The sequence below is a fragment of the Globicephala melas genome, chromosome 10 (assembly GCF_963455315.2).
Source record: "Globicephala melas chromosome 10, mGloMel1.2, whole genome shotgun sequence".
NCBI lineage: Eukaryota > Metazoa > Chordata > Mammalia > Artiodactyla > Delphinidae > Globicephala > Globicephala melas.
In genome coordinates, this window is record NC_083323.1 from 3388053 (window position 1) to 3404492 (window position 16440).

Genomic DNA, 16440 nt, shown 5'->3' on the forward strand with positions numbered 1-16440 from the left:
CATAAAAAGAAACGAAACTGAGTTATTTGTAGTGAGGTGGATGGACCTAGAGTCTGTCATACAGAGTGAAGTAAGTCAGAAAGAGAAAAACAAATACCGTATGCTAACACATATATATGGAATCTAAGAAAAAAAGAAAATGGTTCTGATGAACCTAGGGGCAGGACAGGAATAAAGACACAGACGTAGAGAATGCACCTGGGGACATGGGGAGGGGGAAGGGTAAGCTGGGACAAAGTGAGAGAGTAGCATTGACATATATACACTACCAAAGGTAAAATAGGTAGCTAGTGGGAAGCAGCTGCGTCGCACAGGGAGATCAGCTCAGTGCTTTGCGACCACCTAGCGGGGTGGGATAGGGAGGGTGGGAGGGAGGGAGACACAAGAGGGAAGAGATATGGGAACATATGTATATGTATAACTGATTCACTTTGTTATAAAGCAGAAACTAACACACCATTGTAAAGCAATTATACTCCAATAAAGATGTTAAAAAGAAAAAAAGAAAGGTATTGAGAAACCAAGATTCAGGTGCTAGGTATGTTCATTGCTCCTAGGGTGTCTCACTCCCAATCTCTCTCACTGGGCAGAGCTAGGACATGGATGTGTGTATACATGTATGTGTAGGTACGTGTGCATGCTCATATAGACACATACTGAACTTCTTATTTATTTCTGTCTCTACTTATTGAAAACCTTGAATTGCATTCCAGCACTGCAGAGTCATTCTAGTTTTTTCCCTTTCCGTGTTTGTAAATCTTTTCTTGCTCAGTGAGAAACCTTGTTCCCATTATCCTCAATATAGTTATTTATTATCTCAGTCCACCATTATTTAAACAGTCTGCCAACCCCACCATTCCACCACCTCACTTAGCTGCTATCCTCAATCACCCTCAGCCCTCACCAGGCTGCCTCCCTGCTGCCCTTCTCATTCAGCCTCAGCCTTGTGAGCTGCTACCTCTCTCAGTCCTGAATCTATTGACTGACTCCAGCAGGTGCTGGGAACAAGGGGCCTTCGTAGAGACTTGACTGAAGTATTCAATTATTCAGAAAAGGGAGGAAGGAAGTTTGTTTAAAATTTTTTTAATTTAAAAGGAATGAAATACAAAATACCAAAATATGTGGGATGAAGGTAGAGCAGTGCTGAGAGGGAAATTCATAGCATTACATACTTATATTAGAAAAGAGAATAAGTCTCAAGTCAGTAATATGAGTTCCCACCTCAAGAACCTCCAAAAATAAGAACAAAATAAACCCAAAGCAAGTAGATGGAAAGAAAGAATAAAGATAAGAGCAGAAACCAGTGGTTTTTAAAACAGGAAAAAAACAGAAAGGATCAATGAAACAGAGCTTTGGGAAAATTAATAATGTCAAACTTCTAGCAAGACTGACTCCCCCCCCCCCACAAAAAAAAAAAAAGAGAGAAGACAGATGACTAGTATCAGGAATAAATTCTCAGTTCCTCAAAAAACACAAGCTACCACAACTCAACCCATGTGAAATAAATAATTCAAATAACTACATTACTATTAAGGAAATTGGATTTGTATATTTTAAAAACTCCCCCAAATGAAATCTCCAGGCTCAGGTGGTTTCACTGGAGAACACTACCAAATGTTTAAAGAATTACACCAATTCTGTAAAGTCTCTTTAAGAAAATAGAAGAGGAGGGAACACTTCCCAGTTCATTTTGTGAAGTTAGTATTACCCTAATACCAAAATGAGATGAAGACAGTACCAAAGAAACTACAGGCCAGTATCCCTCATGACTATAGATACAACTCATGTGTACAAATGTTCACAACAGCTCTTTCCCTAAACTGGGAAACCTCCCAGAAGGCCCCTGTGGGTGAATGGCTAAGCAGACTGTGTACATCCACACCATGGAACTCCGAATACTATTCAGTAATAAGAAGGAACGAGCTACGGATACACGTAAGAGAAAAATATGGAGAGCAGGGAAAGCCAGTCTCACGAGCTTGTGTACTGTATGATTCCATCTGTATAACATTCTTTTTTTTCCTAATAAATTTTATTTATTTATTTATTTATTTATGGCTGCATTGAGTCTTCATTGCTGCGCACGGGCTTTCTCTGGTTTGTGGCGAGCGGGGGCTACTCTTTGTTGCGGTGCGCGGGCTTCTCATTGCGGTGGCTTCTGTTGCTGCAGAGCACGGGCTCTAGGCGCGCGGGCTTCAGTAGTTGTGGCACACAGGCTCAGTAGTTGTGGACCGCGGGCTCTAGAGCACAGGTTCAGTAGTTGTGGTGCATGGGCTTCGCTGCTCTGCGGCACGTGGGATCTTCCCGGCCCAAGGCTCGAACCCATGTCCCCTACGTTGGCAGGCGGATTCTTAACCATTGTGCCACCAGGGAAGTCCCTGTATAACATTCTTGAATGACAGAATGATAGAACTGGAGAACAGATGAGTGGTTGCCTGGGGTGGGGGTGGGAGGGAAGTGGGTGTGGCTGTGAAAGGGCAACAGGTGGGGTCCTGTTGGTGATGGAATGTTCTGCTTCCTGACGGTATCAGCGTCCACATCTGGGCTGTGATGTTATAGTCTCAGTTGCAGGATGTTTACCATTGGTGGAAACTGGGTAAAGGGCACATCGGATCTCTGTTATTTTTTAGAATTGCATGTGCATCTAAAATTAACTCAAGAACTTAATTAAAAGAACTTTGAAAGATACACAGATGTGTGCTGCCATATGCAAATTTTTTTCTGACGGGTATCGTCCTACCCGCAAAACAAATCCATCGACAGCACGTATCAGATAGCTGTGCTGGGTCATAAACCATCGCAAGCGTGGTATCTTAAAACATCAGATATTTGTTATTCCTGTGACTTGGTGCCAGGAGGCATTGTTGCAGCTCTTTTTGCAAACAGTCTGCTGCACGTGGATACCTTTGGGATTAAGGTTGATGAGAAAGGAGGCGGCTTTCGTGTTCATTTTGTACCTTTCTGCGACACTTTACGTGTTTCATGTTTTCTTTTATTAAGAATACAGCAAGAGTCATCTGGGTGATGGGGTCATGAACAATTTTTGTTTTCTTCATTTAAATTCTTTGCTTAGAAAATCATTTGATTTAAAGAATGTAGGGCGGTACACCTGTCAAACGGTAACGCAGGTGTCCTGAGGCGAGCTCAGGGAGGACAGAAACCTCCCGTGGAGCAGAAGGGCAAAAGCTCGCTTGATCTTGATTTTCAGTGTGAATACAGACCGTGAAAGCGGGGCCTCACGATCGTTTTAAGCAGAAGGTGTCAGAAAAGTTACCACGGGGATAACTGGCTTGTGGCGGCCGAGCGTCCATAGCGACGTCGCTTTTTGATCCTTCGACGTCGGCTCTTCCTATCATTGTGAAGCAGAATTCACCAAGCGTTGGATAACTAAATAAATAAAAATAAAGAATGCACAAGATAAGGAGGCTAAACTGTTTTAAAGCGTAGGTGAGCGTTTGCCAAGTCTGTCAAGCCTTTGTGATGGAGGAGGTACCCAGGCAGGCTGATTACCGTCCCCGCGTCTGCAGCAGGGTCTGCTTAGCCTTGCTCCTCCGCCGACGGGGGTGCCAGCATGGACGTGTTGCAGATGAGTCTGTGGGATGCCCCGCACGTGCTCATTTCCTACTGGGCAGGTTCACCCATTCAAGTTCAAGTCCCCAGTCTGGGGTGTGAATCGTTTTGTTTCTCCCTGGCTGCGTTTCCTGCTTCCTTGGCCAGTTTCTCGGGATGGGAAATGGCTTCTGTTGTGTCTGGGCCCATGGGTCGTCCAACATCAATGCTCCCATAACCGTAGTGGGAGCCCAGCCCATGGTCCCCAAGGGGATGGGGTGCCCGCCTACTGGCGGCCCAGGGAGCTGGGACGGTCGCCTGCTTCCTTTCCAAACACGGCCCCGTCAGATGGCAGAGTCACCTGCTATGGAAACAGAATTACTCCCCGGGACGCACACAGCCCCACCCTGGGCCCCTGCTCCACGCCTGTTACGGAAAGTCTCCTGCAGCCTGGGGCACCACCGACTTCACGGCGGCTCCCTGTCTGGTGGCCATGCTCCCCCACCTGCCATCCGTGTCACACCCAGGGTGCCCAGCTCACCCCCTCTCACTGGCCTCCAACACTCTGCCATGAGGTGCTGCCCCCCGCGCCTACCGCCTTCCCCGGGACCAGCACGTTACCGCGAGGTCCTCACGTCCGCCCTGGGAGGGGGACACGGAGGGACAGGGCCAGGGCTGGATGGAGCTGTGGGCGGGCAGCTGTCCCCCGCTGGTGCCCTCCTGCTGTGACCGTCCCTCTCCCCTACCTTCCCAGCCTTTCCAGCCTCGTCCGTGCTTCCTCCCCACCAACTCGGCAAACCCCCTCCACTTCCACCTTCATCACAGATGGATTCTCAGCGGGGCAGCCTCGAGGCCTGCAGACGGGGCTGGGGCTGGGGAGGCTGGTCAGAAAGGGGATGGAGGCGAGTGGGAGGTCCTGCGGGTCTGTAGGGAGAAGCTGAGGGTCTGGGGGTCTTTGCCGCTGTCCAGAGTCTGGGGACAGAGAGGAGCCTCTTAGGGGCCCAGCAGGAGCAGGCGGGGTGTGCACGCACACAAAGGAGTGAGTACTGGTGAGTGTGCACGTTTCTTTTTTCTTCTTCTTTTTTTATATTTATTTATTTATTTGGTTGTGCCGGGTCTTAGTTGTGGCAGGTGGGCTCCTTAGTTGTGGCACACTGGCTCCTTAGTTGCGGCACATGGGCTCCTTAGTTGTGGCATGTGAACTCTTAGTTGTGACACATGGGCTCCTTAGTTGTGGCATGTGAACTCTTAGTTGCCACATACATATGGGATCTAGTTCCCTGCCTGGGGCTCGAACCCGGGCCCCCTGCATTGAGAGTGTGGAGTCTTAACCACTTCACCACCAGGGAAGTCCCTGTGCACGTTTCTTGAAAGCCTTTCTCCCTTTGTCCGAGGAGGTTTTCTGAAAAGATGGCCTGTGACCCGTGAACCCTCGTAGCCCAGAGTGACTTTGTCATTGCTGAAGTCCCTGTCCTTCCTCTCCCAGGACTGTGTGGGCTGAGCCCAGAGGGTCCAGCTCTGCGACCCCAGGAGCCATTTGCAGGCGCCAGTCCCCGAGGCAAGCGGAGTACCCCAGGGGCAGCTGCTCGTGTGCCCCTCCCCCATCTCTGGTCCAGCTGGGAGTAGCCGACGGTCAGATTCATAGGCCCTACGAGTGCAGGGACGTGAGCTTCTCACGGGCTGCCTAAGGGTCTCCCACTTTGTGCCAAGGAGCTTCTTGTCCACAGAGCCCCCCAAAGAAGGCACGTGTTACCCCAGCTTTCCAAGAAGGTGCTGTTAAAACTGAAAGAACCCCATCTTGAGCCCTTCATCTGGCATTGGAGAAGACTCCCTCCACGCAAATCTGCATAAACTCCTGGGTTCCAGAAAACCTGGGGAGCCTGCCTGGCCAGGTGGCCAGAGACAGGGGACCTGACACCGACGGCCAGCCCAGCAGGGGCAGCAGCTGAGGGGCTCCTGGCTCCCTTTCACCGACTCCAGAGCTTTGTCTGGTGAGGGGCCGGGCCCAGTGAGGGGCTTGCACCTTGCCTCATGGGTCTTTTCCAGAGCAAAAGTCATCCCCCCAGAGATCACTGGGGCCGTTAGGAGATGCTTATTTATACACTGTGCGGAGCACAGTGGATCTCCGCCTCCCAGCCCTCAGTTCCTCCATGTCTGAGCCTGTCATGCGACCATCAGAAAAGCACCTCCTTTGACCTGTGGCCACAGTTGTCAGGACTTGGGTAACCTCCCTGCCTGAGGACCAGCAGGCTCTGCTGTGATTTGTTTTAAAGTGACCAGTTGGTTCTGACCCTTGCTAAAACTATTTTCTTTTTAACGCTCCCCAAATAAAAAGAGTCTGTCCCCACAGGCCAGTATTTTCTTGGATAACTGAACACATGGAGGACTCAGAGCTGCGGGTGGCTCTGTGTTTGAGCCCTGGAGAAGGAGCTGAGGCTGCCACGAAGAGGCAGTGACGCGCTGGCTGCTAATTGCTCCTTTGTTCTTTACAGATGTAAAAGAAACTGTATATTTTTAATGTAGGAAAATAGGACAGCAAAAACACAGGGAGAATAGCCATTTGCGTGTATTTTGGCTTTCTTCCTGTCTTTCTTAGCAGCAACATGGCAGCAGCAAACTTCATGGAATGTTCCCGTCACACACGTCTGTATGCATTTAACCCCACAAGGGAGGTGCCGTTTTTCCTCCACATTACAGCTGAATCTGGCGCGGAGGGGCGGGGGGGAGTCGTGTGACTTTCCTAAGTGGGTTCGGGATGTGACCTTTTGGCCTTTGGGAGGTGATGCTCCTTGGAGGCTGTGGACACTGCTGTCCCCCGTCCCCTGCCAGCCTTAGGCCCTCACCCGCATTGGTGTGACAGCCAGCGCAGCAGCAGGGACTCTGCAAAGGGGCTCAGGTCCACTCTCAGATGACCCTGGAGGTGGGAGCTGTGAACTGAGCCGCTCTCTAGGAGAGGCTGCCCGGCTCAGCAGTGCGTCCCCTGCCCCAGGGCACCGGCAGGGGGGGAGTGAGGAGCACCTGCCCCCTCAGCCAGGAATGTCTGCCCTCCCCGGGGGCCCGTAAGTGGCCCACCTGGTGGCCCGGTCAGGCTTGCATGCAGCAGTTTGCTGCCTACACCCTAAGGGGTTGCTGTGTCCCTCCTAGGATGTAGGTGTCCCATGTCTTAAAGGAAAAAGGTCAAGAAGGCCTGGGCTGAAGTCTTAATGTTAAACTCAAGAAATAAATCTGTTTACAGCTTAATCTGGGGGAACTCTGGGTTTCTCCTGTCAATTTCATTGACTGAACATGGTGGAATGACTTCTTTTTTAAAAGACTTTATTGAAGTATAGTTGATTTACAATGTTGTGTTTAATTTCTGCCATACAGCAAAGTGATTCAGTTATACACATATATTCTTTTTCATATTTTTTCCATTATGGTTTATCCCAGGACATTGAATATCGTTTTCCCTGTGCTAAACAGGAGGCCCTTGTTGTCCATCCGTTCTATATATAATAGTTTGCACCTGCTAACCCCAAACTCCCAGTGCATCCCTCCCCCAACCCCCTCCCCCTTGGCAACCACAAGTCTATTCTTATGTCTGTGAGTCTGTTTCTGTTTCACAGATAGGTTCATTTGTGTCATATTTTAGATTCCACATATAAGTGATATCATATGGTGTTTGTTTTTGCCTGACTCACTTCTCTTAGTATGGTAATCTTTAGGTCCATCCATGTTGCTGCAAATGGCATTATTTCATTCTTTTTCATGACTGAGTAGTATTCCATTGTATATACGTATCACATCTTCTTTATCCATTTTTCTGTTGATGGACATTTAGGTTGTTTCCATGTCTTGGCTATTGTGAATAGTGCTGCTATGAACATAGGGGCGCATGTATCTTTTTGAATTATAGTTTTGTCCGGATATATGCCCAGGAGTGGGATTGCTGGGATCATATGGTAATTCTATTTTTAGTTTTCTGAGGACCCTCCATACTGTTCTCCATAGTGGCTGCACCAACTTACATTCCCACCAACAGTGTAGGAGGGTTCCCTTTTCTCCACACCCTCTCTAGCATTTGCTATTTGTAGACTCTTTAATGATGGCCATTCTGACCAGTGTGAGGTGGTACCTCACTGTAGTTTTGATTTGCATTTCTCTAATGATCAGTGATGTTGAGCATCTTTTCATGTGCCTCTTGGCCATCTGTATGTCTTCTTTGGAGAAATGTCTGTTTAGGTCTTCTGCCCATTTTCCGATTGGGTTGCTTGTTTTTTGCTATTGAGTTGTATGAGCTGTCTGTATATTTTGGAAATTAAGCTCTTGTCAGTCTCATCGTTTGCAAGTATTTTTTCCCGTGGAATGACTTTTTTTTTCCCATTTATTTTATTTATTTATTTATTTTTGGCTGTGTTGGGTCTTCGTTGCTGTGTGTGGGCTTTCTCTAGTTGTGGCGAGCAGGGGCTACTCTTTGTTGCGGTGCGCGGGCTTCTCACTGCAGTGCCTTCTCTTGCTGCAGAGCACGGGCTCTGGGCGCGTGGGCTTCAATAGTTGTGGTACGCGGGCTCAGTAGTTGTGGCTCACGGGCTCTAGAGCGCAGGCTCAGTAGTTGTGGCGCACGGGCTTCGTTGCTCCGCAGCGTGTGGGATCTTCCTGGACCAGGGCTCGAACCCATGTCCCCTGCATTGGCAGGCGGCTTCTTAACCACTGCGCCACCAGGGAAGCCGTGGAATGACTTCTTGATGCTGCTGAAGAGGCCCCAACCCCCCATGGAAGTTGCAGGCAAGGGGATGAACCACTTCCCGGCCCTGGGCGGCTTGCCGCAGCTCCACACCGAGGGGCAGTCCGGTTCCCGTTGGACAAGCCATTTTGTCCATATGGAGACTTCAAGTCCTGTGCCGACTTCCAAAGCTGTCTGGCAGTTCCACTGCCCTGGAGGAGCCGGACTGGTCAGTGTAGCCTTTGCAGCGTGGCAGATCGGGGTGCAGGTAAACCCGATGTGGGTGGGCGGCGCCCATTCCTCGTGCCGTGCCGTGCTGTCCCGGGGCCTGGGATTCCGCGTGAGTGGGATCCTCGCTGCAGACGCTTCATTCGGGGGGAGCGGGGCAAGTTGAGACGTAGGTGCCCCCGGAACAGTCAGAAGGGGCGAGGGGTTGGCAGTTGGTTGGAGTGTCAGGAAAAATCTGCCACGTCCCTTAATCTGTCTTTCCTACATTCCTTCTCTGCTCCTTGCCTGGGTGGCATTGGGGGTGAATCCCTTCCCATAAGAGATGTGGACTTGGGCTTCCCTGGTGGCGCAGTGGTTGAGAGTCCGCCTGCCGATGCAGGGGACACGGGTTCGTGCCCCGGTCCGGGAAGATCCCACATGCCGCGGAGCGGCTGGGCCCGTGAGCCATGGCCGCTAAGCCTGCGCGTCCGGAGCCTGTGCTCCGCAACGGGAGAGGCCACGACAGTGAGAGGCTCGCGTACCGCCAAAAAAAAAAAAAAAAAAGAAAAAATAGAGATGTGGACTTAAATCTGTTGCCTCGAGGCGTCCGAAGCACCTGGCGGAGGCTGGTCAGCGGCGGGGGTTCTGGAAGCCGGGGTCTGAGAGAGGCTGCAACCTGCCTGGGGAGCCGGAGGGGATTCACCCCTGAATGTTACAGGCGGGGAAGCTGAGGGTCAGAGTGTCCACTAGACCATCCTGTCACCTGCCCACAAGTGGGAGCGCCATGGGCCCCCGGGGACGCAGTACCTTGATCTGCTGTTTGAGTTCCAGCAAAGTCCTTGTGGGAGGCTCCTTGGGAATTTGGTTTGGACCCTGGAAGCCTGTGTGTCTGGATGTCTTTTCCTCTTATCTCTTAGCTTCAGAGAGACACCACGCCTGCTTCGGAGGAGGGTCTCATCACCTCTGTGCCAGGACCAGCGGGGTGTCTCACCCGCATTTCTTGGTGCGGCTGCCGGCCCATGGGCTGCCTTCAGCTAGCCCACCCGGCGGGTCCGAACCTCACGGTACGCGTTCAGGGCTGCCTTTGGACTCTGTGACATTCCTCAAGCCCAGCCATCTGTGAATTCTTTGATACGAATGTTGGTTAATCATTTCTGACACAGAGTGTGAATCCGTTTTGTTCCCAAGACTTGCCCCTCCTGGTGTCTGGTTTCGAGGCCCCCCTACGCCTCCTTCCCCTGCATCCAGCATTTGAAACTGAACCCCCATCCGCCTCCCCCATGAGGAATTGTCTGCAGCAGGTTAAAAAGCTGTAGAAATGTGAGCGCTTCGTAAGGACCAAGCGCTTTTGTGCTCACAGACAATCCCCACGGGCTGCCCTGGAGCCTCTAACTGGAAACACCGGGAGAGGGGCTGCGCCGGGAGAAGAAGTAAGCTGGAGGGAAATAAAAAGGGCTGGCCCGCAAGTGCTGACTTCGGGCGGATTCGCCGAGAGCCCGGAGCCCAGATCTGCACAGATTTGCAAAGAAAGCTTGTTGTTTTGGTTCCCCCGAAGCACACACGGGGCCCTTCAGGGTTTTTCTCAGGTGGCGGCAGGGATGGGCATGGCGGGTGTGTCCTCGGTGGCCCCGATTCCGCCCGCCCCGTGGCAGGTTCTGTTCAGGGCAGCCTGTGCACGTGGAGCGGTGTCAGCGGCACCACCTGCGGGCCCTGCCGGCTGGCCTGTGCCTCCATTTCTTGGATCCTGTGCCGGCTTTGCTCGGCCCCTGGGTGTCCACGCCCGGCTGCTACAGGGCGGGGCTGGGGGTGAGCGGGGGCAGGGGTCCCCCGGCCGGGATGGGGAGGCACAGGGACTCGGGCTTTCGCCCGTCCTGTGCCCAGTGCCCCTCTAACTCGAGAATTGAGACGATCCTCATATAACTGCCATGTGGCCCCCTTATTCCCGGGCTATCTTCTTCTTTTGTGCAAACTTAAAAATTCATCTTAGAAATATGAAGGGGCAGTTCATTTTGTCTTGCTTTTTATTCTTCGTTCCTCCCCACCCATGCCCACAGAGCCTCACGGGCCTTCGTACGCGGGCCTCTCACTGCTGTGGCCTCTCCCGTTGCGGAGCACAGGCTCCGGACGCGCAGGCTCAGCGGCCGTGGCTCACGGGCCCAGCCGCTCCGCGGCATGTGGGATCTTCCCGGACCGGGGCACGAACCCGCGTCCCCTGCATCGGCAGGCGGACTCTCAACCACTGCGCCACCAGGGAAGCCCTCCCTTCCCTCTTGCAGACACGCAGGGTGGGCGTGCGGACCTGAGCCGCGCATCGTCCACATCTCCCGATTCTCCTGATTCCTTTCCCGCCCGGCCTTCGTCCCACCTGCCGGCCATGCAGCTATGCTTTGTCTTCCCTCATCCGAAACGGATGAGCTGAACCCAGATCAAACACGCCTGCTGGGGTCTTCGTCCCCGCCCCCATCGAGTCAGGCTGGCCGTGTCATCACACGCACACCTCCCGACCCTGACGGAGAACATTCACTGCTCTTTTTGCCTGTTCGTACTTGTGAGCCTTGACAGGAAGGCAATGGGACGTAGTTTATCCCCATTTTACAGATAAAAACGGGGAAGGAGTTTCTCAAATGTCCAGGTAGAAAGTGGCCGGGGGAATTGTGAACGGTGGATGCCCATCCAATTTTTATTATTATTATTATTACTGAGGTGAAATTCACATAAAATTAACCACGTAAAATGAAGAATTTAGTGCTTTCACAGCATCGTGCAACCAACCACCTCTGTCTGTTGGTCGATCTGAGATTCACCCTCAATGGATCTCTGTACCCGTTAGCAGCCCCTCCCAATTCCCCCGCCACCCGAGCCCCTGGAAATCACTCATCTGCTTTCTGTCTGTGTATTTGCCTGTTCTGGGCACGTTATATAAATTGGACGATACAACGTGTGCCCTTTTGTGACGGGCTTCTTTCACGTGGCACGATGTTTTGGAGGTTCCTCCACATTGTAGAAATAACCAGTATCTCATTCTTTTTTGTGGCTGAATAATAATCTATTCCATTGAATGGATTTACCACATTCTGTTCACCCCTTCATTTGTTGATGGACTTTTGGGTGGTTTTCCCTTTTAGCTACGGTGACTAGTGCTACTATGAACATTTTTTGAACAAGTTTTTGAGCCCCTGTGTTCAGTTCTCGGGGTCTATTCCTGGGAGTGGGGTCCTGGGTCATGTGGTGAGGACCCCCATCCGTGTATCCTGGGTCACCTGCAGCACTGTTTCCTGTTACCTACGGCCTTTGCCCGTGCTCCCTTCTTGTTCTCTTGGTGATCCTGACCACACGTGGACAGGTGGCATGTGGTTAAGCTCGTTCTGGGGCAGCGTGAGCAGGGGTGGGGCGGCAGGGTGCTCTGCGGAGCCAGAAACCGGCGCTCGGACGTCGTTCCTTCTCCCCAGTACCTCCCTGTGTGTCTCTCCTGCTGGGACTTTTGGTTCTCACTCTAAGAATGCTTGGTTCTGTGGTCCAAAGGGCCGTCTCTTTGGGCCCAACGGCTGGTGGGTCTGGGAGCAGGAATCAGGAAGCAGGCGTTGGGCGATGTTTGTTTTCCCGAAAGTCACACTTGCTGCTTTGATGCGGTAACACCAGACTCTGAAATCCGTCTTACCAGGGGGCTGTCTCAAGTCAGTAAGTGCTGCTCTAAGTACAAATGCTGATTTTTTTTTCTCTTTCGCCTCCAATTTTCCTCGCTCCTTCTGCTTGGATCCCGTGGCTCTGAGTGGCTCTGAGCTGTTGATTAGGAGGAACCGTTGACAACGACTGCAGTTGTGTAAACAGCAGCTTCGTGTCAGTAAAGCCTCCCAAGTATAAATGCTGTTTACGTCCTTCCTCTGGGAGGCTCACACCCATCCCCAAAAACGTAAATGATAAGTTGTAAAGATCATACGGGGCTCGCGCAGCTCAGGGACGGTTCTTTCGCCCGGATCTCACCTAATACTTAAGTATCCCATAATGAGCACTTGGACGTGCTCTCTAATGCGGCTGCTATTACAGAGGGAGCAAACAGATTATTTCTTACACGTACCTAACTGTTGCTTAACCAGAGGTGAAATCTTTAAGGATATAGCTTGGCCGACCTTGTGATCTCATCAACTGACGGAAAAGAAAATGGAAAGGATTGTCCATGAGCTGGAATGTCAGGAGGCAGGGTAGGATTTACCTGAGAAGGGTTTGAGGGAGACTCCTGTGTCTGATGTTGATGTCACCCTCCAAGTCCCTGTAACACAGAGAGGATGGGTATTCTAACATTAAATCCTTATCCTGTACACAGAGAGACTGAGGTATAGTGATAGCCTTGTCCAGGTCAGATGGTTGGCCAAGGGGAGCAGAAGGCCCAGCTGGGGTTGCCAGGTACAGTGGTGCGGGCTGTGCGCTGCACAACTCCAGGGAACGCCGCCAGGGTGAGTGAGGCCTCCTGAAGTCACACAACTTGGCTTCCTGGCTGAGCTCCCGTTACCAAAAGCTCCACGTCCTGCTTTTCAGCCCAGGGTCCTCAATCAAGTGGATACTTCCTTGTTCCTATTGAAAAACTGATGGTTTGGAATGAATTGTGCAGTTGTTATTTCCCTGTTTAAAGACCTTGAGGATGATTTAATTAAATTGCCTATGTTTTTACAACTCCCCGTTTCCAATATTGTTATAAAGAAGTATCAAATTGCATCAAGCTATAAACTCGACCTGACCCCAGAGCCGTCACGTGGCGGCACTAGGCCCTTGTTTGTATGGGTGGTGGGACGGCCCTGCTGGGACTGGGAGAAGGTGTTCTCTCCGTGGGGAGGAAGGGGGCCACTGCGTGTTGGGTGCGGGTGGCCCTTCACGTGCACCATCCGGGTTCACCAACAGGCCACCTCACAGAATGCAGGTCTTGTTATCCAGGTCGTACAGATGGGGCAGGAAGTTCAGGGGCCTGAGCCCGAGCCTGCCCTCTGCACGTCTGGAACGTTGAGCCTACCCCACGTGACGTGGCCGGCGGGAACAGGCTCCACCTCCACTGCTAGAAGGGGTCTGAGGGCCGTCTGGGCGGATGTGCTCGGTCTTCTCAAAGGGCAGCCAGGAGACTAGAGAGGGATGCCCGCGACAAGCGGGCTGCCTGGGGAGAGGGGCTCGACCCCTGGATGCGAACCACAGCCTCCTTAAGAGGGGAGCCTGCTTCTTCCGGCAGTGGGCACGCTGCACCCGGTGTCCCTGATCCCAGAGGGATTCTCATAACCAGCCCTGGGCAGGGAGACTGAGTGCGTGAGAACCGCAGGGACATCTGGCGGGCGTAGGGGGGAAGCTGGGGGGCGAAGGGGGGCTTGGTCTGGGGGCAGAAAGGGTGGTCGACCTCGGGCCAGCAAAAGGGACTGGAGGGTCATCCCAGGGTGAGGAAGGGCGTGAGCCCAGGAGTGAGTGACTGTGAGTACCGGGGGTCGCCAGCTTCCTGGCCCAGTTGGGGGGCACCATGCCGGGTGGGGGAGGCAGGGGGCTGTCTGCAGGCCGGGCAGTCTGCACCCCAGGAGCACAGAGCGGGCAGGAACCTGGTGAGGAGGTGCGTGGACATGGTCCGGCCAGTGCCTGGACTCACAGGCAGGATCAGGTATTCAGAAGGAGGGGTCCTGGGGCTTTGGTGTCGGCTGCTGTAACAATACACAAACTGGGGGGCTTGAAACAGCAGAAATGTATTCTCTCCCAGTTCTGAAATGAAGGTGTCTGCAGGGCTGCGCTCCCCGAGGGCTCTAGGGAAGGATCCTTCGCGTCTCGTGCAGATGCTGGGGGTGCTGGCATCCTTGGCTGTGACAGCATCACTCCAGCCTCTGCCTCAGTTGTCCCACGATGTCTCCCTGTGTCTCTGTCTCTGTGTCTTTCTTATAAGGACACCAGTCACGTTGGATTAGGGTCCATCCTACTGCGATATGCCTTCATCCTAAACAATTACATCTGCAAGACGCCTATTTCCAAATAAGGTCACATTCTGAGGTTCTGGGAAGGACATAAATTTGGGGGGGCTCACTGTTAATCCAGTACAGCTGGTTTGGGGACTCATTCAACGCGAGGCCAGGGGGCCTCTCACCCTCCACGGGTCGGGGGGCGTGTGCAGGGGCTGGGGAATCAGTCGGGGACGCTGGTGGGAGAACACGCTGACGGCTCCGTGCTTTCTCTTCCCACAGCCCAACATCGGCCGCCTGGGCCTGCCCCACGGGCCGTCTGGGGAGAAGGTGGCCGTGGTGACCGTGGACGACTGTGACACGGCCGTGGCCGTGCGCTTCGGCAACTTCGTTGGGAACTACAGCTGTGCCGCTCAGGGCACTCAGAGTGGCTCTAAAAAGTGAGTGTCCCGGGAGACGGGCCCTGGTGCCCACCCCCCATGGCCACTGCTCCAAAAGGGGTCGCCCAGGTCAGGACCCCGACACAGGGCACTCTGGACCCAGTGCTCTGGCAGCCCCAATCTGGGCTGGAGTCACATTCCCTCCCCTTCCCTCCAACACATTAGAACCTTCTAGAATAAGTCCCCTTAGAATCATCTGTCAAAGTAGTGGCCAGGCCATCCCCAGGGTTGTGACGGCCGGCTTGCTGACCCCAGAAGCCATCCCCAGCCCTGTCTCCACAGGATCCCTGACTTTGTTCCAGTGCGGGCTGGTCCCTGTGATTCAGTGTTCAGTCAGTAATTCCCTCCGTTAGATCAGAGTGGCCATGTCACCATGTGGATCTGGAGGTCCCCAGGACCCGTCCTAACTCAGGTCAGAGAAATGCTGACGTGGAAGTTTATAATGCCCGCTTCAAATCTCAGATCAAATGTTCATGCTGGACTCATGCCTAATTGTGTTTTGGTGGGATGTTTAATAAGCTTAGGAGAACCTGGTCTTCAGTTCAAAGAACCTGGCCTACCAGTTAGAAGAACCTGGTCTATCCTGAGCATCTGGTGTGAAATACACCTTTGCCATCGGATTCCCCGCAGCTGTGATGCAGGTGGGATGCGTCCATCTTACTGATGGGACAGCTGTGCCCTGGAGCGGTTCAGCTCCTTGCCCAAGGCCATGCCAATGCTCCTGCAGAACCAGGGTTCTAGTTTGCTGTGACCGCCCCTCAAGGCCAGTAGAGGCCAGAGGAAGGTGGCGTCCTGTTGGGGTGTGGACTGGCCCGGCCAGCAATCAGGACTCGGGCGGTCACCCCAACCCCCCAGTTGGTCAGGATCTGACACAAGGGACAGAGAGGCTGCGAGCCGGTGGTGGCACCGGAAATAGGATCTGACACGTGTGTTTGGGCCTGTTGGCCGCCTGCTTCCCTGGCCCCTGCACCCGTTGGATTATTGACGGTCAGGATGACGAGCGTGCCCTGCGGCAGAGGCCCCTGGGACGTTACAGCAGCATCGGGGCTGCTCTTGCCGTCCGGCCATCCAGAGGTTGGTGTCGCCTCCACAGGTCCCTGGATCTGACAGGCCCCCTGCTCCTGGGGGGCGTCCCCAACCTGCCCGAAGACTTCCCGGTGCAGAACCGGCAGTTTGTGGGCTGCATGCGGAACCTGTCCATTGACGGCAGGAACGTGGACATGGCCAGCTTCATCGCCAACAATGGCACCAGGGCGGGTACGGCAGGACGGTCGGGGAATCGTGGGGCTGCGGCGGCCACGCGGGAGGGGCCCCCTCCACATCCTGCTGCTCTTGGGTCTGGGGTCCTGCAGTGTTGGAGCGGTGGTGAAGCTGTGGGCGGGCCTGCCGCTGACCCGGACACGCAACCCCAGGGTCTTGAACCGGTCACCAGACGATCCCACGAGCCAGAGGGTGGGATGGCCTAGGGACCCATGGTCTCCGGACATGGGCACTGCATTCCATGCCGTGTCAGGTCTTAGGTTCTGACAGCCCCAGAGAGTCCCAGGCCTGCCCGCCTTGCCTCCGGCTGTGTCCCCAGGGGGTGTTTCCCCAGCATGTGGGTCAGTGCTAGGAAACAGGGGCAGTC

The 16440-nt window shown here is 53.3% G+C and overlaps 1 protein-coding gene across 2 annotated transcripts in view; it reads left to right on the top strand.

Annotated features, from left to right (window-relative positions):
• The window catches only part of CELSR1 (cadherin EGF LAG seven-pass G-type receptor 1), a 147245-nt gene that overhangs the window by 86610 nt on the left and 44195 nt on the right, over positions 1-16440 (top strand). For both annotated transcript variants that reach the window (XM_060306423.1, XM_070046478.1), the window contains exons 6-7: positions 14656-14813; positions 15907-16070. In XM_060306423.1, coding sequence (XP_060162406.1) covers positions 14656-14813; positions 15907-16070 — 322 coding nt within the window. The remainder of the gene's footprint in view (positions 1-14655; positions 14814-15906; positions 16071-16440) is intronic.